Source organism: Crocuta crocuta, unplaced genomic scaffold, assembly GCF_008692635.1.
Source record: "Crocuta crocuta isolate KB4526 unplaced genomic scaffold, BGI_CrCroc_1.0 scaffold62, whole genome shotgun sequence".
Taxonomy (NCBI): domain Eukaryota; kingdom Metazoa; phylum Chordata; class Mammalia; order Carnivora; family Hyaenidae; genus Crocuta; species Crocuta crocuta.
Window position 1 is genome coordinate 5,701,673 of NW_027529173.1, and position 20,463 is coordinate 5,722,135.

At 38.0% G+C, this 20,463-nt stretch overlaps 1 protein-coding gene across 4 annotated transcripts in view; it reads left to right on the forward strand.

Moving 5' to 3' along the window:
* Window positions 1–19,578, forward strand: part of SOSTDC1 (sclerostin domain containing 1) — a 62,157-nt gene extending 42,579 nt beyond the window's left edge. For 3 of the 4 annotated variants that reach the window (XM_077757619.1, XM_077757620.1, XM_077757621.1), the window contains exons 3-4: window positions 15,557–15,905; window positions 18,466–19,578. In XM_077757619.1, the coding sequence (XP_077613745.1) occupies window positions 15,701–15,905; window positions 18,466–18,881 (621 nt within the window). In that variant the 5' untranslated portion in view covers window positions 15,557–15,700 and the 3' untranslated portion in view covers window positions 18,882–19,578. The remainder of the gene's footprint in view (window positions 1–15,556; window positions 15,906–18,465) is intronic. The other variant, XR_013333571.1, reaches the window with a different exon arrangement.
* The last annotated feature ends 885 nt before the right edge of the window (window positions 19,579–20,463 follow it).

The window sequence follows — 20,463 nt, forward strand, 5'->3', positions numbered from 1 at the left end:
GTTCAGTAAGACTTTATTTAAAAAGTTACTTAAAAATTGAGGGGGAAGCATAACAAAAATTTCACTACCTTGCACCCTGTCTCTGTAATAAAGTCTGTGAATCACAAAGAAGTAAAATGTGCATATATGTGTATCTGACCCTGGTGATAGGGAAAGCTTTTATAAGTGTGAAGATATGATCAGAAACCATAAAATAAATGAATTATATATGTGATCATACATACCCATGCCCACACATAGACATAAATTAAGTCTTATATGTAAAAACCACACGTGATTTAGCCTCTAAGCAGAGTCTAAGACAAAGATCCACGTTTGGGTAGTTTTTTTTGGAAATGTGATCCCAAATGGCAGGAGTGAGTGACAGAAGCAGAAAAAGTCAATACAAGGATATATTGCTCCGTTCGCTCCCCTCTGTGTGTTAGATTAATCTGTCCCTAGAGATGTTCTGAGAAGACTCTAAGTATCCACTTGAAGTTTCAAGGAAAAAGTTCCACTGCCTGCAGACTCCTTTAGTCAAAGGGGACAGTAACCAGAGAGTATTGATTCTGCCATATTTTCACACTGCAGAAATGAGCACAAATGAGTTCCTAGGGGTGTGCTACTCTCAGGGCCACGGGAGCCCAGAGCAGGAAGCAAGAGGTACCGGGACAGAGGGTTCAGGTGAATGCTCTCAGGCTTTGCCCAGAGGAAGCCGGGTGAGGCAGCCAGGGAAATGGACTTCACAACAGTGGCGGGAAGAGGTGAGGAGCTGGAGCCTGAGGTGGCGCACACGAAAGCTCAAGACTGCAAACGAGAAAGACTGCCGGCATGATCAAATGGAAAACCAAACTGAAAAAGAAAACCACTTTCTATTCATGATAAAGCATTTATGATAACTTCATAGGGAAAGACCTCTTACAAATGCATGGAAAGAATAAAGTAAATACAATTTAAAGATGAAGAGGGAAGTTATAAAGGAAGAAAAAATCTGATGGTAAACATGAAAAATGTCCCATTGACTAACAATTTTAGAGATGAAATGAAACATTTGAGATGTACAATTTTCATCTATTAAATTGGCAATTCAATAAAAAATTTTTCTTCTCAGGTATAGGGTGGATCAAAAGAAATGGGCACTTTCACATATGACTGATGATTATCCAATAGAATATTTTTGAAAGCACCTTGGTATTCACAAATATGCTAAAGTGAGCACATGCGATATTGAAGGAATCGTTCTTTTTATTACACTTTCAGAACTTAAACTAAATAAAAATATGGACTAATTTGCAGAGTAATTAAAACTGCCAATTAAATGAAAAAAGAACCAAATGCAATAATGAGCAAAAAAAAGAAAACTTATAGTATTTGTTACCTATTTTAAATTATTCTTTTAAATTTTAAAGTATTCTTTATCAATTAAATTGCTGGGATATTAAAAATTGGCAATACTAAATGTTTATAAAGGTGGGACATCTACAGTGTAGGTAAGTTTGTACATGAAGCTCTGGAAATAATTGGGTATCAGGAACAAAACATGGAACTCATTTTTTTTTAATGTTTTATTTCTAGGAGAGAGAGAGAGAGAGAGACAGCGTGAGCAGGGGAGGGTCAGAGAGAGAGGGAGTCACAGACTGAAACAGGCTCCAGGCTCTGAGCTGGCAGTCAGCACAGAGCCCGACGCGGGGCTCGAACCCACGAACCGCGAGATCATGACCTAAGCGAAAGTCGGACGCTTAGCCGACTAAGCCACCCAGGCGCCCCAACATGGAACCCATTTTAAGGAAATGATAAGAGATACAAATATTTATACACAAAGATATTTGCTTCAGTGTATTTAAATTGTCAAGGAATTAGAGACAACTAAAAAGTGTCTGTTTGAAATACAGACACTTTGAAATATCTATCCACATGAAACCTAAGGGTGAAATACTAGAATCTTTCCATGTTAAGTCAGGACCAATGTAAGAGTGCCTATCATCACTGCTCTCAATTAACATCGGTGGAAAGTTTTAACCAGAGGAATAAATAACAACATATGATGGGAAAAATACAAAATATTGGAAAGACAGGAACAGAGTTGTTATCGTCAGATGATGTGGTTACCAAGAAATACTGAGATAGGCAACCAAAAATGTATTAAACAGCATTAGTACTATGGTGAGTTACAAGACCAATTCTCCAATTTTGTAGCTTTTCAATGAACATTTAGAAAACATGATGTAAGAGATTCTCATTTCAACAGCAGCCTAAAACATAAAATATGCTTATGATTAAACTTAAAAAAATGTATAGACAGATACAAAGAAAACTACAAAACTTGAGTAAAAGACAGAAATAAACAGAATTCATGGACAAAAACCTATGAAAAACTAAAGCAGTTGGGAGGAAACCTTTGGAGGCGATAAGTTTATGGCCTTGACTGTGGTGATAATATCACAGTATGCATCGATCTTGAAATCGTCAGGTTGTATACATTATGTATGTACAGCTTTTTATATGTCAATCATGCCTCAATAAAGTGGGTTCAAAGAAAGTGCTCTGTGTCTTTTTGAAGAAATAGACCACTATCGAAATCTTCTGACTCTACCCTCCCTACCTCTTGTCCGTCGCCAGTAGGAGAGCTGTGATCTATGCAGCCTGTGTTTCTTCCAAATCACCTCCACTTTCCACCCCTCTTTTTCTTTTCTTCTTTCTCCAATTCTTCAGGCCCCTCATTTTCCCTTTCCTCTCTGTCCTTTTCAGTTTTCCCTCTCTAGTTTTTCTTTCTTTATGATACTCCTGACCCACAGAGGTGATGGGTCAACCCTCAGCTTTTAGCCCAGCCCTGTTTTCAAGCCTGGGCTGTCCTCTATTTGATTTGAGTTATGCTCACCCTATGCTTAATATTTCTGAATTTAAATTTCTTCTACAACCCCTGAGACTTATCCATCCAAAACCCCAAACTAGTCATGCCACTTCTTTGCTCAGAATTCTAGGAATTCACACTGATTTTAGAGTAAAATTCAGGCGTCTGGGAGGCTCAGTTGGTTAAGCATCTGATTTCTGTCGGCTCAGGTCATGATCTCGCAGTTCATGATTTCGAGCCCAGCTTCAGTTGAGCCCCACTTCTCTCTCTCTGGCCCTTGTGGGATTCTCTCTCTCTCTCTCCCTCTCTCTGTTTGCCCCTCACTCACTTGCACCCTCTCTCTCTCTCTCCCTCTCTTGAAAGAAGGAAGGAAGGAAGGAAAGAAGGAAGGAAGGAAGGAAGGAAGGTAGGAAAAGAAAGAAAGGAAGGAAGGAAGGAAGAAAAGCCAAATTCAAACTCCTTAGGCTGAGAAAATGTTATTCACACTCTTCCAGTGCTTATTTCTCTGGCCTCTTTTAACTACTCCATGGGAGGCATTTCAAGGCAAGCAAGACAGGCTTAGTTTCTAAAATTTGCTGTGCTTCTTCTCGCTGCCAGATCTTTGCGCACTACTATTTCTTCTGTCTAGAATACTGCAACTTACTTGCTTTTTAATCTGCCTCCTTCTGTTTATCCTCAATGCTCTGCTCAGAATTCACACCCCCTGGAAATCTTTCTGGTCCTCGCCAGTGACTTTGAGCCCTAGTTCAATTCTTTGATTTTTTTCTCCTGCCCTGACTTCTAGCACTATTCTGTAATTATCTGTTTGACTGTCTTAATCTTGTGCAGTGACTTTAGGGGAGGTAGCTTATTCTATCACTGCAGGGCAAGCCACAATCTCTCGTACATACTACGTACTCAGTTTGTGTTAGCTGTAATGGCAGATAAATGAAGGGGAACAAAGAAAGAGTATTATAAATCCCATAGGGAAAAAATGTATCCCTTTGGCATTGATAAGGAAAAATCAGTTTTTAGGTGGAACATGTGGAGGTTGGGCAACGAAGATGAGGACTTAAGATGTGAATTCTTGAAAGGCTGTAGGCCTTGTTTTGAATCATGTGATGATTTCACTGGATCAAAGAGTGGTTTGGCAAGCAGTTGTTAAGGAACACTGAAACGGTGCCAACATTTCTGAGCTGATCTACTCCAGAGTGACTAAATTTTAAGGAACTGTAATTATCATGTGCATTAGCCGCCTTTATAATTGGAAAGGTAAAATAGCGCTGAAATCATGCCGGGAATGACCACATTTATGTGCTTAAGGGTTGTCTTGAAAGGCTCAATCTTAGGCAGATCTGATCTGGAGGGACGCAAGCCTTGCAAGTGTTTCCGCCTTGGACTGGTATGGTATTTGGAGACAGTCACCCTAGGGCGTGGCTGTGCACAGTTGTATTTTGTTTTGCTCGACTTCTGAGGCTAGCCAGATTCCTGGGACTACCAAGTATGGCAACAGAACCAGCAGAGCATTTGGATGGTCCCTAAACAGCTTGCAATGTCCTGGCAGGAGCGGACTTTCCCCAGTCTGTTTTAACTTCTTCTTTGGCTCTTTGTCAGAGGAGCCCTGTCTCCCCGGCCACTGTCCCGCCAACAGCTCCCAGCTGCCATATAAACAGGCTGGAGAGTTAGGCCTGAAGGCAATCTAAACTGTTAGTTGACATAATACAATTCTAAGCCATAAGACATTTTAAGGATCCTCTCTGCCTTTCCTTGTTGAAAGCAATTTTAATCAATGCTTCTTAATCAGAGAATAATGGTTAAATTGTTTCCATGAGATGTTTAATTGACTTAATCTTTTGCCAACCTTAAACGAAGCTAAAGCCTTCAATAAAGATTGCAAAAGTACCAATTAAAGGTAAAAGCAATGGCAAACAAAAAAATTAATAGTCATAATGCAGGCATGGCTTTTCCATAAAGAAAATTATTTTTTTTCTCTTCAAAATAAACTATTAAATCTTTTCTCTTCAAATTATGTGTTCCTATGTTTGATGTCACCATGAAATCAAACTGATATAATAAATCCTTAAAGTAGCAAAGGCATGGTTTATTTTTGCTGTAATTATATTATAAGAAAGCAAATGGATATCAGAAAATTCCACATGTGACTATGTCGCGATAAAGGAACACTATTTTAAGTGGGGATTTTTTTCTTTAATCAATGTAAAATAACTATCCTCTTATGGATAAAATGTCTCCAAAATTGAAATGCAACTTTAAACTATCAAGATAGATAAAATAACTTGGTATTTTGGAAATTGCAAATGTTTATGAAGATGGTATGAATTCTGGTGTAGAAGCTTAGATATGAAAAAGCATGCATATATATAAAATGCATATATATATGTATGCATTTCTTTATATTTTTTAATCAATTTAATTTAGAAACCTGGCCCTCATTTTCCTGTCTCTCCTTCCCTTGCCCCTGACTAACGGCTTTGCAGAGTTTTCTCCCTAAGGCCAAGGCGCTGGGAGGTTCCTCTAGGCACTGGTCATCAGCAGTCATTCCCTCCTGGTTACTAGCAAGTTACCTGTGTCCAGGCTACATGTTCCCTTCAGGTTCAGAGGCTCTGGAATTACATATCCTACTGGAACTTTAATGAAGGTGGTTATCATGCCTTTCTGAATATTAGACCCCGCTCTGGGACATTGTCAGGGAGTAAGGCTTGGCCTCTGGTCCTTCATGAAGCACACATACCCAAGCCCAGTCCTTCCCTCCCAATTCTACCCCCTCCTCAATTGCCTGGATGAAGGAGAAGGGGAAAAAATGGATGCTAAGTAATTGTCCAGAACAAAGATCCTCCCACAGATAAAAAGGAGATCATCTAAAAACAATTTAAATATTTTATCAGTAGAGAATCAATGGATAGTTTATATCAGATCCATATAGCCCATCCAATCCTAGGGTTTAAAAGAATGAAGCAAATCTGTATGTTCTGATATAGGAAGATGTCCAAGATAGGTCACTAAATACTCAATGTAATTTGAGAAATTCTATATACAGCATGTTCCCGTCTTTATGACAAAAGCTAAAAAAATATATGTGTGTATGTATATGCAGACATACCATACCTACATGTGCTTATAAATGCAGAAAATGTTGAAAAACATCACAAGACACTCTTAACTTGAAATTATTTCTGGGTAGTGGGGTTGGAGGAGAAGTGAGAAGAGATGATTTTATCCCACCTAATGAACTATTGACAGTTATTACAACATGCATGTATCCTTTTCATAATTTTATAACCCCATTTCTTAAAAAGGTAGAAATCTGATGATGCAACTGTTTTCCATAATACAATAAGCTTAAATATCATGAAGTAATTAGGTTAATTTTCTTGTTTATGACATGAGAGCATTAAGAAGGATACTTGTTCAGAAAATTTAAAAATATAAAGCCATACTCTCTTTCAAGGTTCATAAATAAAATATTGTGCTGAAAATCTACATATATTCTTTATTTTAACACTTTATCATATTTTAAATAATTTTACTGATCTTAAATGCATTGTACTGTATATTAGGATTAGAAATGTAAATCCCCTGATTTTACTGAGATTAAAATAAATGTCTTTATGTTATTTTAAATTGTAATACATAATCCTCAGAGATCCACCTCCTGTTCAGAAAAGCTTCCTTTCCCCCCACTTTCCTTTGTATTTCATCATTTGTTAATTTGGTCTATATTTTCAAGGAAGGCTTCCAAGAGCAGAGTTTTGAATAATGAAAAGAAAATTTGCAGGAATGAAAGGCATAAAGGCATTAAATTGAATGGTGAGCCTGAGAAACTATTATGGAGACATAAATATAAAGAATGGAAAGAAAAGAGGATGGCTGGCTCATGAAGATTTTTGTTTGGCAAGTAAAATGATCTAACTGACTAACTTTGTTTTCTTTAGAGAGAGAAAGAGAGAGAGAGAGAGCACACAAGTAGGGGAAGGACACAGAGAGAGGGAGAGAGAGAATCCCAAGCAGGCTCTGTGCTGTGTGCTGTTAGCATGGATATCATGACCTGAGCCCAAATCAAGAATCAGACGCTTAACCCAGTGAGCCACCCAGGTGTCCCTCAACTAACATTTTTACATTTTTTTAATGTTTATTTTTGAGAGTGAGAGAGAGAGCAAGAGAAAGGGGGTGGGGGGCAGACAGAAAGGGAGACACAGAATCTGAAGCAGGCTACAGGCTCTGAGTTGTCAGCACAAAGCCGAATGTGGGGCTTAGACTCACAAACCAGGAAATCATGACCTGAGGCGAAGTCGGACGCTTGGCTGATGGAGCCACCCAAGAGCCCCTCGACTAACATTTTTAAATGAGATGTTCTGATATACATTTTTAAAAGATCATGCTGTATCGTATTCTTGAGAGGGCATTTTAAGATGAGAATGGAAGATGAGAGATCAGTTAAGTAGTTAATGACAGTAGCCCAAATAAGTAATGATGAAAACTTGAACTAAGCCAGTGGCAATCTGGGTAATAACAAAAAGGGGAGGGGGATGTTGAGAGATGTTTATTATTTATGGTTTTGCATTAAACACAGGGCATAAGTTTTATAAACTTGTACAAATATGTCTACACAATAATTTATACTACTTGAGAATGACTGAAAGTAGGGAATTAGGTTTTAGAAATCTAGGAGCAGGATTAGATGGCAGTGGATATGTAAATGAGAGCCTTAGTGTTACTTGACAGATTCTAAACCAAGTTCTAGCATTCTACTCTGACAGCTTCCTACTAAATTTGCTGTCAGTCGCTGGATAGATTTCTTGAGCTCTGATTCTAGCTGTCTCTTAGACAATTTCTCTTGGATTCCCACCAGCACCATAACCTCATCCTAACCCAGTCTAAACTCATTATTAAACTCTAAACTCTTCCAGCCCTGGTCCCTCTGACTCCTCCATCTCCCTAGTCAACCAGCTTTAAAACTTTGCCTTTATTTCCAGTCACCTGCCAACCTATTCTCAGTGTGTCTGATCTTTGTGCTAGCCTTCCCTCTCTCCTTCAAGTTCAGGATTTTATTATTTTTCACCTGAGTTCTCAAAATAATGTGCCCCCTTACTATGTTCCAGGGTAACTCCACCTGAGCCATCTCACACATTGCATCTAGAGTCAGTGTCCTGAAGCCGTGTGCTCTTGACCTTCCCCTGCTTATAATCTGTCAGGGGCGAGTGGACACTTCATTTCATGAGATTGCTTTGGAAAACTCTTTGTTATTATCTACTAAAGCTGAATACACACATCCTCTATTTCATCTACTTCTCAACTAGACTTATATCTAACAAAAATGTATATCTATAGATGCATCAAAAGACAAGCACTAGAATGTTTATAGCAGCTTTATTAATAATAGCCACAAGCTAGAACCAATCCAGTCTAGACTGGATAAATAAATTGTGGGTGTCAATGCAATTCAGTATATACAACAATGAAAAAACTTATCCTTATATCAAATTCTAAAACAGGCAAAATTAATAACTGGTGTCAGAAATCAGGATAGTCATTTATTTTAGGGAGGAAGAAGAAAGTGGTTACTAAGAAAGGGGACAGAAGGGGAACTTTTGGGAATTGGAAATTTTCTATCACTTTACCTATGTGTAAAGTTACATGGTGTTTTTACTTTGTGAAAATAAAAAACAAACACACATACTCACGTTTACATCCTTCAGTGGCTCTCCACTCTCTACCAAATTATATCCAAACTTTCAAACCTGCAAAGCAGGACTGTAGTTAATGATCTGCTCCAATCTGCCTTTCCAATCAATGCAGACACAATTGTTTTCCATGTTTTCATGCACGTATCCTTCATGCCAGCTACACTGTGGCTGTGGGACCCCTACACCATACCCTCCATCTATACATAACTTGGAAGCAAATTATTTAATCAAAAATACCAGAATTGAAATTAAGAAATTTCTGCAGCAACTTTATTTCCCAGGAAAGGTTGTAGTGATTTTGGGTCAAATTCTCCGCTCTGTTCTTTTTGTTCTCTTGTTTTCTGACATACCAGGGAACTACAGACTGTTAGGTCTCTATTACTAGTGATGTAAGCTCTTAACAGATTTAGGCGTGGCCAGGAAACCCGTTGGTACTTGAATAAGAGATTCCTCAGGATCTTCACTCAGGAGAGAGTGAAGTGAGACTGCATGCTGCCAGGGTTAGGAGCCTGACTTGGCTCTGGAATGCTCCTGAGGTTGGTGGACGACAATCAAAACCACAGTGATCAAAGAATTTTGCCAAAATCTGGGTCAACATTGATAGCTGTGAGAATCAGATATGGCTGCCAAAGTTCCTAGTGAGCAATGGTATCACTGTAGGTGGTAATTGTTGTGTCCATCTCTATGGAACAAAGCATTAATCAGTTACTGGAAGACACCAAGAATATCCAGGCCCTAGGGAGAAATAAATACAGGAAAAGGAAATGGGTTCAGGTTTTGGCCAACTGAGCTGAGCTTTAGGGTATGCCTTCCATCTGACTGTACAAACTGGAAGAATCTGGAGCAGAGTCCTAGTTAAACAGATTAGGTAACTGCAGTGGAGACTGTGGGGACAGAGCACATGTGTGTTCTACATGTGCATCTCACACCTTAGCATGCATAACAATGACTGGGAGAGCTAGTTAGAACACAGATCCCAGGATTCTACCTCAAGGGATTCTGATTCAAGATCTGAGGACATTTTTTAATGCTTATTTATTCTTGAGACAGAGTGCTAGTAGGGGAGGGGCAGAGAGAGAGGGAGACACAGAATCTGAAGCAGGCTCCAGGCTCTGAGCTGTCAGCACAGAGCTCGATGCGGGGCTCAAACCCAACAGTCTGCGAAATCACCACCTGAACCGAAGTCAGCCACTTAACCAACTGAGCCACCGAGGTGCCCCTAAAATACAGCTTGAGAACAACTATCAGGGATGTGTGGAGCAAAATGAATTCTAGCTCCCACTACTGGGGACAGGATATATAAATACGCTACCAACCGTGGTCAGGGAGTTCAGGGACTTGTGTGAGCTGCATGTACAGTGAAGACATCAGTTCCTACCGTGCAAGATAGCAAATGCCAGTGAAAAGGACAACTTACTTGTCTCCCTAATTTTTACAGTCATATGGAAGCCCTATTCCTACTGTCTTGACATGTTCCCTAGAGCTTGTATATAAGGTTTTCCTTAATAGCAGCTTGCTGGCATGTTTAGGAAGTTTCCTGGAGAATTTGCCTAGGCTGGTGGTTTATAACCCAGGACCATTTTGCTTATCAAAGGACATTTGGCAATGCCTGAATAAGATATTTTTGCTGTTCACAGCTGGGTGAGGGAGGTGCAAGTAGCATCTGGTGGATAAAGCCCAGGGTTGCTGCTAAACACCCTACAATACACAGGACAGCTCCCATAACAATTATCTGGCCCAGAATGTCACTAGTGCCAAGACTGAGAACTTTGTCTAGAGATATATCCACTGGAGTTTGAACTTCCACTTGGGTTTTGTGTCAGGGTATACCACGCCTTAGAAACAGCTCTATGTAAATTGATATTATATGTGTTGGGGGAGCTTATAACAACAACAAAAACACCTTTATTCTACAAATAAAAGCCAAAAAGCATTTAAACAAAATAAAAGTCAAGAGACAACTAATAATGGTGGTGAGGGAGGAAGAAAATCCTACAGAAGGTTCAAGTTAAGGGGGATTCCTTTAGTGGAATTCTAAACAGGAGCTTTAGGGAAAAAGTAAGAGGGCAAGCACTGTGTCTCATTCAGTTCTGCAGACCCTGAACTATAGCGTCTTTGACAAAGACTGGACTCGACACATATTGACATGACATGAATGAAAGACGTTAACCCCTCCTCTTTTTAAGGATTTTTACGGATGACAATTCTATGGTAGTTTTCTTTCTCTTCTAAACTGGCAATGGTTAATTACATTGCCAGTTAACAAATTCTATCTTATTAACAAGTTCTATCTTATTAATTGGAACACTCTGAACATAGTTTAAATCCATAAAAAACAAGATATAGCTCATTATTGAATTCAGAAAACATATTTTATTTATATTTATCCTGATTCTTCCCCTGTCAGAGATAAAAAAAACAATTGGTCAGTCTAATTATTTTTAACCAGAGAACAGTTACACATTCTTTAGTGTTTAATCAAACTAAACAATCTCCTTCCTTTTAATTTTTGTTCTCCATCTTAAATTGAATAATTGTGTTTGTTGGAGACGTCTCTAATCTTTGAAAAATCATTTTTAAATTCAAAGACTAATGAGAAACAGGACTTTTAAAACCATATTCAATGACTATTTTTTCTACATTTCTCTGGGCCTGGTTTTGTGCTAGACACTTTCTTTTTTTTTTTTTTTCTCATTGAGGTAGGTAAGTTTGGTGATGTTTTACACATAAAGCACCTAATTTAGTTTCAGGAAATATAACCAGTTCATACAGATTACAAATGCGAGAAGAAAGATTCAAAGTCAGATTTTCTGATTCCAGTGCTAGGAGTCATATGATCAATAATACTATTAGAACATTAAAATTACTTTCCTGCTTTTTGCACATCAGAGTAATAGTAGTAATTCTATGTCATTATTTGATTGTTAATAATAGAACAACATCAATGACTCAGCTGAGGACTGGAAATTAGATTTCAAAGCCTAAAAGCAGAAGTTGCCCAATCATCATATTGAATGGTGCCACATCTAATGCTTCCAAGGTTCTAACGTTATTCATAAAATTAAGAGCTTAATTACTGTACCTTTATTTTCAAACAGATAATATTGTCTTAATTATCTATGGGTGTGTAACAAATTACCCCAAACCTTAGTTAGGACAACATTTATTATCTCATAGTTCCTGAGGATGCCTCTGGCTTACAGTCTTCCATAAGGTCACAAGGTATAATTTGGGGCTGCAGCCTAACTTGAAAGATGAGCGGTGAGATTTATTTTCACACTCATCCGTGTGGTTATTGATAGAATTCCGGTCCTCATGGTTTGTTTGGCTGAAGGTTTCATTACCTTGTTGGTAAGAGACGTCCTTCCTTGCCACTTGGTCTAACTCTCCATAGGAAAGCTTATATCATGGTAGCTGGTTTCTAGCAACACAAGTGAGGGAACTACAGCAGGTAAGGAAGAAAGAAGTCACAGTCTCTTGGTATAATCTAACTATAAAATTCACATCTCATCACTATATTATATTCATTAGAAGTTAGTCACTAGGTCCAATGTACACTCAAGAGAAGCAGATTGGTTCAGGGGTGTGAATACCATGAGTTGAAGATTATTAAGGGCCATCTTTATGATTACATACCATAAATATTTCACATATTTTGAATATGTGAAAGGACAGTTTTTCTATATTTCTTAATTAAGTTCTCCACTTTTTTTTTTATATTTTTTTAATTTATTTCTAGGGGAGAGAGAGAGAGAGACAGCGTGAGCAGGGGAGGGTCAGAGAGAGAGGGAGATACAGACTCTGAAATTGGCTCCAGGCTCCGAGCTGGCAGTCAGCACAGAGCCCGATGCGGGGCTCGAACCCATGAACCGTGAGATCATGACCCAAGCGAAAGTCGGACGCTTAACCGACTAAGCCACCCAGGCGCCCCAGTTAAGTTCTCCACTTGTTCAACAGTATTCATAAGATAAAAATCATTCTTGTCTCACAAGGCTTTTTTTTTTTTTAATATTTTTTATTTATTTCTAGGAGAGAGAGAGAGAGACAGCGTGAGCAGGGGAGGGTCAGAGAGAGAGGGAGACACAGACTCTGAAACAGGCTCCAGGCTCTGAGCTGGCAGTCAGCAAAGAGCCCGATGCGGGGCTCGAACCCACGAACCGCGAGATCATGACCTAAGCGAAAGTCGGACGCTTAACCGACTAAGCCACCCAGGCGCCCCTCACAAGGCTTTCAAAGCCATCAGACAATTAGCCACAATTAGCCACAGTACACCATGGATGGGGTACTGACTCCAGACTTGAGAAGATTGAGGGTAAGGGACTTTCCTTACTCCTAGTTTTATCTAAAGTGAGTCTTGAAGGAAAGATATGTATTAGCCAATGAGGAAGGGAATGAGGGAAATGATAGAGGAAAATTTTCCAAGCAGAAGGAAAATGATGTGCATACAAAGTTTTGGGAAAGAACATACCTTGTTTAGGGCAATACTTTCTTAATCAATTATATCAAACATTTATACCCATAATCTTAGAGTTTGTGGTTATTCAGAATGTTTTTAATGAAGTACTATTAAACTGGTCAGAATAACTGTTAAATATCAAATTTATGATTATTCTATTTTATCAAAGTAGTTTTCTAATTTGATCCTATACAATGTATTGGACTGAAGAAGTCTAAATTTTTCCTGTCCACATGCACCAACCATATTGCCCTCATCCCTAATTTTGCTTCTGACTGAAGTAATATCCTAAGGCTGAGCCTGCAGAATACTAGGTGCAAAACAGATTTAACAATTATAAATGAATTTGGTCAAAAAAATAAATGTATGTGGCCAATCTGATTAACCCACTATAATAACTAAACTGCAAGGGGCACCTGGGTGGCTCAGTCAGTTAAGCATCCGACTTCAGCTCAGGTCATGATCTCATGTTCGTGAGCAGGCTCTGCACTGGTGGTGTAGAGCCTGCTTGGGATTCTTTCTTTCTCTCTCTCTCTCTCAAAATAAATAAATAAACTTTAAAAATTAGAGAAAAAGAATTAAACTGCAAATTAAAATATCTTCTTTTACTATGACACAAACACACAAAATAGTAATGGAGAAGAGATTAGATTATTTTGACCCTCTTACTTCATTTTAGGTATCAGGTCTACTGGCCAATGATTAATATTAACATACTTCATGTAAGTAATATCAAGTACCCTGATAAGCAGCATAAAAACTTCTTCAGTTAGTGTCTTAGGAGGATGACTATTATATAATCTCCCTGTGCAAACAATAAACCGATGTATTGTTTTTCAGGAAGGATGTTAGAACAAATGACTACATACAACTTAGGATAGGGATCTGGTTGCTATGAAGCAGTACATACACATTAAATTGAATTTTTAAATTTTTATAATTTTGATTAGGTAGAATTTTGAACATTTGAACCCTAAACCCACAACCAGTCTTGTCCCACTTACACCACTAACTAACCTCCTCCCAAATTATTTTTGAAGTTTATTCCAGACATCATATCCTTTTGTCTAAGAATATTTCAGCATATACCTTTAAAAGAGAAGTAGATGCTGATTCTAAATAAAACCATAATAATACTTTTCTTCTTAGAAAAACTCAGTAATTTCTTAGTATTATTAAATAATTAGTCTTTATTGTTAATTTTACTGTCTTTTTATAGTGAGATAGATAGATAGATGGATAGAGAATGAGTACTTCTCCACTAGAATGATTTTGGCCTGCAGGGGATATTTGGAAATGTCTGGAGACATTTTTGCTTATAATAGAAGGGGTAGGCCTATAGTACTGGCATCTGGGGCGTAGAAGCCAGCCAGGTGTGGTGCTAACTACACGGAACAGCCCTCCATGACAAACAATTCTCTATTTCAAAGTCTCAATAGTGCCATTTGGAGAACATAGATGGGGAGATGAATAGATAGGTAGGTAGACAGATGTGAATAGCAATTACAACAGACAACAGTGGATAAAGGGGAGAGATGCAAAATATCCATGCTATCAGGTCATTTCAGTAACCACACAAAAGGCAAAAATAGATCTAAAGTTGAAATGATGATTCAGAGTGTGTAATTATTCCAGTCAAAGTATCCCATGAACCAGAGGACATTTCATGTTTTTTTTGTTTTTTTTTTTTTAAGAATTGAGAATAGTAATATTAATGGAACATATGTTGCAGGTGTGGATAAAGAAGTTCAGGAAAGTGTTATGTTTCTTATGTGTGCAGCAGAGTCAAAGGAAGCAATGAACAAAATGCATAGGAAATACAGGTAGAACATGTATTAGGCAGCTAATGGAAAACCCAAGAAAAATTATTTTGGATTTGCTAAACAATAATCTGTCAGGAAAGGCTTTTTTTTTTTCATGCAAAATGCTGCTATGAATTTTCACGATTGTGACATATTTTTAAGATGAAAATTGATAGTAGTTATTTAATGCAGAAAGAGCTATGCTCATTACTCTCCACATAGAACCCCTGGCAATAATTTACCTAGCAGAGCAGCAGTTCATGCAGATCAAAGCTGCATTATTTAAGTGTGTCCGGGGGGCAGATTTTAGCTCCATATGCCTTATACTTTAAAGGAAAAAAAATATATATCGGTTTGCTTCTTGAGAAACAAAGTATGTTTAATAGGTGCTTCTTGCACGTCCAGCAAAACTCACCCGAACTCCTTCCTATTATCTGGGAAGAACCCGCTCCCTACCCTAAATACGCTAAAATCTGAGGGGAGTACAGAACAATTGTGGGAATGTAAATCTCTTCAAATGAACAGCAGGGTATTTTCATTTAAATTAAACCCGAATGTGAACTAGATTCAGGAAAGGAAATGGCAGAGAGGGAGATAGTCTGGAGTTGCTATAGAATGTGCCTGGCTGCTTTAGCTCCCAGACAACTGATGAAGCGCAACTCTGAAATTTCAGGCCATTTGTATACCAAGCTCCTCCTTTTCTGTAGTCTTCTCTTCTATTGGTAAAATTCTTTTGCAGGGTCATGTAGGGATCCCACCCCTTCTCTGTGTTTTCACTCTGAAGCTCTATACAACTTTACACCTGAATGAACGCCAAACCTCACTGGATATATAAAGGGAACCTTGAAGAGGAATTTCACAGTTACAGTGCAGAAGCAGAGGGAAAGGAATTAACCAGCTCTCCAGCCAAGCAAATCCTCTCCTCACCATGCTTCCTCCTGCCATTCATTTCTATCTCATTCCCCTTGCATGCATCCTAATGAAAAGCTGTTTGGCTTTTAAAAATGATGCCACAGAAATCCTTTATTCACATGTGGTTAAACCTGTTCCGGCACACGCCAGCAGCAACAGCACGATGAATCAAGCCAGAAATGGAGGCAGGCATTTCAGTAACACTGGACTGGATCGGAACAGTAAGTGTGTTTCACTTGCATGGATTTTATTGTTGTTTTTTTCTTTTTTGGTAGCATTAGCTCACATTCGTATAGAATCGTTTCATTGCTAACTAACCTGAACCATGTATATTTTGCTAAACAATCTGGGAGTAATCTACTGCATGTGTAGATTGGCATCCTTCCCTACAAAGTTAATGTAACTAAAACAGTGATTTGATAATGCAGGCAGGGACTTAAGTTCTATCAAACATCCAAAAGAGAAAATGTTTCTAGGAATTAAGCTGTTGCTTTTTAAAAAAATTATGCAAATTGCAAAATTTTTAAAAAGTGTTGTTCTAGATAGTGTACACTCAGGTTGTTTTCTGTGCATTTCAGGACATGTACAATTGTGGAAAAGTGCATAAATGTGACTAACCAAAGTATATATAGGAAATCATAAGCTTTCTGGGGGAAAAATGGCTCACATGGATTTCTAAAATATATCTAGTGAAATGGTTGAAAGTTTTAATGATGATGATCAGTCTAAAAGAGAGCTGTAACTAAAAATATTGGAGAATTGTATTTTTCTGAGATAATTACTTATTAACCAGATCAAAATTGGGGTAATTGTGTATTTCTGTGAAAGACTGGGGAAACATTTATAACCTTAGAGATTTAAAATAATAGCAGTACAATAATATTTTATACAGGGAGTATTTGTTTTCTTTTCTGTTTGCTGAATTGACACACTAATCAAACATTGGTTAGGGGGATTCAAATTTCTTCTCCTAACTTCTGCTTCAGTCCTTTCCTTTAAGAAAAGTTCACATGCTAACAAACAGGTTTTAATAGAGACACAGAGAAACAGTGCACAGGAAATCTTACACAAATCTTTTGCTCCACCTCAATTCCATTCAACTGCAAAAAGTAGTTTTGACCTTTGAAAAGTCCAAGCAAATTGGACTATTAATGTCTTTCTAAGAAAACCGTAGTGTTTTCACTTTCTGGAAGATAGTTGCTTTTATGTACACAGGAGGTATCTGATTATTATTAGATTACTGAGCAGTGAGGTGGGTATTCATGGTCAATGAACTGTCACTGCAAAAACGCCAACTCTGTATATACACGGGGAACAAAAAGCTAGGCAGGTCAAATTCATCTCCGGCTCTTTCCAGGTGCATTCCTAAGTCAGATGCAGGAAGGTAAGCAGGGATCAGAATGAGACAGCAAAGTACACTGACCAGTCAACTAGTTTGCCCTTTCATTTTAATCCCAAGCTCTATGTGGGATGTATGTGTATCTACATAAATTGTTTTACAACTGCTGCATCCCTTCAGGCTATATCTCTTGCCACGGAAGTACTGAGGCCGAGATACAGAGTCCAACTCCTACTTCAAGATCTACTTCAAATTAACTTTCAGGATCCCACTTCAGTGCAAGATGACTTCACTGTTCCTTATCATTTTTGTCTTTTAAATTTCAGCAGTCTATCCTTATAAACATTTTTTTTCCTGGCTAACAAACTTTGATTTCTTTTCAAGTTTGTTACACGCAATTTTCCTCAAGTTTGGAAAACAAAGCAATGGAAAGGAAAACTCAAACATTTCAAGATTAATTTTTGTTTTAATTACATAAGGCATGTCACAACGAATAGCCAATTAGAGAACATACTTACCAAATTCAAATAACTAAACAAAAAGTTTGCTGTGACCAGTATTCAGGAAGCAAACACCATGGTTCCTTCTGCAGTTGTAAATCAGACATGTTAGGCATTTTTCTGCCATAAAATTCATGGAAATGTAGCCAAGTTGTTATGGCAACCATACGTTCCTGATTTAGGGGCTTTTATATTCTTCAAATTTTGAGTTGTAGTGACATTTTGCATTTCAAACATTTTAGTATTTGTTTTTAAAAGATAGCTTGGGAATTTATGTTTAAAATGTAGTTATTAAGGTGGATACGCAAAATGTCAGACTTTGTACACACATGCATGTATGATTCTCTGCAGTTGAATTTTATAATTGAAACAAAATATAGAGAGAGCACACACACTGTACACAATATTTAAATACTTTCCACGTTTTTCCAGTAGATTTTTTTAAAAGCTTAATGAAAAGCACTTGCAGATATTAACTGATATGACCTGTGAGAAAAGGAACATTATATTCTTTTTTAGCTCACCAAAGAATGAGTATTTACACAAGTGTAAGAACCGTTTTAACCCTTACTGGGCAGTAAGACTAAAAACCAGTGGGATTTTCAAACACTTCAGTAAGTAATTAACTAATGTTATCCATGAAAACAGAAATCAGGCCTAGTTTATTTTATTTCAAAAATGTATAGCCATATGAACTGATACTTTTCACGGAAGTATCTCCACAACCATCCAGGCAGATTTTTACGTTGTGAAAATGAAATAGGTGTTCACTTTCTATTTAACAATTTCCCATTATTTGGGTACAGTTTTTGCCATTGCAGATTCCTTTATTGCTGCTGTTGCGTCGTCGTCGTCGTCGTTGTCGTCATTGTTTTTGCAGTGTTCATTCGCTTCTTCTCTTTAATGCACACGCTTTTTTTTTTTTTTTTCTGTTTCCTGCAGCTCGAGTTCAAGTGGGTTGCCGGGAACTGCGTTCCACCAAATACATCTCTGACGGCCAATGCACCAGCATCAGCCCCCTGAAAGAGTTGGTGTGTGCCGGTGAGTGCTTACCCCTGCCCGTGCTGCCCAACTGGATAGGAGGAGGCTACGGTACCAAGTACTGGAGCAGGAGGAGCTCCCAGGAATGGAGGTGCGTCAATGACAAAACGCGCACCCAGAGAATCCAGCTGCAGTGCCAAGATGGCAGCACGCGCACCTACAAAATCACCGTGGTCACCGCCTGCAAGTGCAAGAGGTACACTCGGCAGCACAATGAGTCCAGTCATAACTTTGAGAGCATGTCGCCTGCCAAGCCAGCGCAGCATCACAGAGAACGGAAAAGAGCCAGCAAATCCAGCAAGCAGAGCCTGAGTTAGAACTCAGACTCTCAAAACCAGACTGGCTAGTAACCATCTGCTTTACAGATCTGATCGCTTGGAAGACTCAAGCCTGCCATTGCTATTTTCTTACTTGAAAATATATGCTTTCTGCTTTGATCAAACCCACCAAGCTGTCCTAAGTATCAGGACCTTCTCTGGGAATAGCTTTTCCTTTTCAAGTTTTTCAAGATGTATGCATATCCTTGAGTGCAATTCGCATTTAAATTCCATGCGACCTGTAGGTTTAATTCCTTGTGGTTCTCGAAAGACTGGTGATAGTTTATACATCACTGAATCATGGCTTTTTAAAGCAGAAAAGGGCTTCTCGGTTATCTTCCACTCCCCACTCCATCCCTCACCCCACACCGTCCCCAACAAAACCCTTTCAAAATTAAAAAGTTACAAAAAAAATTGTTGCCATGAATCTTCACAGTAACACTTCAGAAAGGTGCTTTTTTTGGTAATTTTCATGGAAAGTTTATCAGCCTTGAGTGATCTCCTTTGAAAGAGTGAAAGATACTGTGACATTTCACTTCAAAAATAAGCCCTGTAGCTTTTTACAGTCTCATTGTATGAAATTATACCCTGCATGCTGACCCTTGCTTACAATGGAATGCCAGAAATGCATGGCAGCAGCTAATAAGTAAAACTGATGAACTATTTATTTGTCAATGTTATTATTTAATGAGCTTTCACATGTGATTTTTTTCAAAATGTTAATTTTTTATGTTTTGAAGCTTTTCCATGTACCTAAATATTTTCCTGTATGATTTGTGATTGATCTAGAAATATGAGAATACATGTTGTAGATATGTAAAATAAATATTTTAGTCCCCTTCTTACATGTATGTTTCATCATGAACTTTATCAATCATATGGATCTTTTTAAATCAATAAGATGCTTTGTAAAGCTGAAATATGTAATACCTTTTTGTTTAATCTGTGCAATCAGAAGGTGATTTAACCTTCAATACCATCAGTTTCTTTTAACAAAAATAAACACTGCTAAAAGTTATTGTCCTTGCCTTTAAAATGTATGAAAAAGTTGCATGTGTACCAAAATTAGAATTTATGTATCAGAGTAATTGATTTCTTTGACAAGACACATTCAAGTTTTGAAAAAAAAGCTCTTCAGCAATAGAGGAGAGAAAGAAAAACTTTTCAGTAAAAGGATGATTTAAAAAGTTAGGTGGCAATCCAGCTATAGTAAATTGTAATGAAAATATCATATTTATATACGCCCAGGATGCCAAGTCTGCTGCCCATTATAGTCACCTGGGGAGATAATATAAGACCCAATGTCCAGGCTGTCATCCAAGATACATCATACTTTCTGGGAGTAGAACTCAGATATCAGCAGATTTTAAGGCTTTCCGGGTGATTCCAACATGCAGCTAAGTTTGAGAAAGGAATTGTGAAAACATCACTATCATATGTTAGAGGAATTTTGAATACTACTTCATCCCACCCTACAGCCCTAAACAACAAATAAAACCAAACAAAAACAACAAAGAAAACAAAAACTAATTTTTCAGTGTTTTCAAGTCTGGTATGTTGTAATCTTAAGCAACGTAAGCCA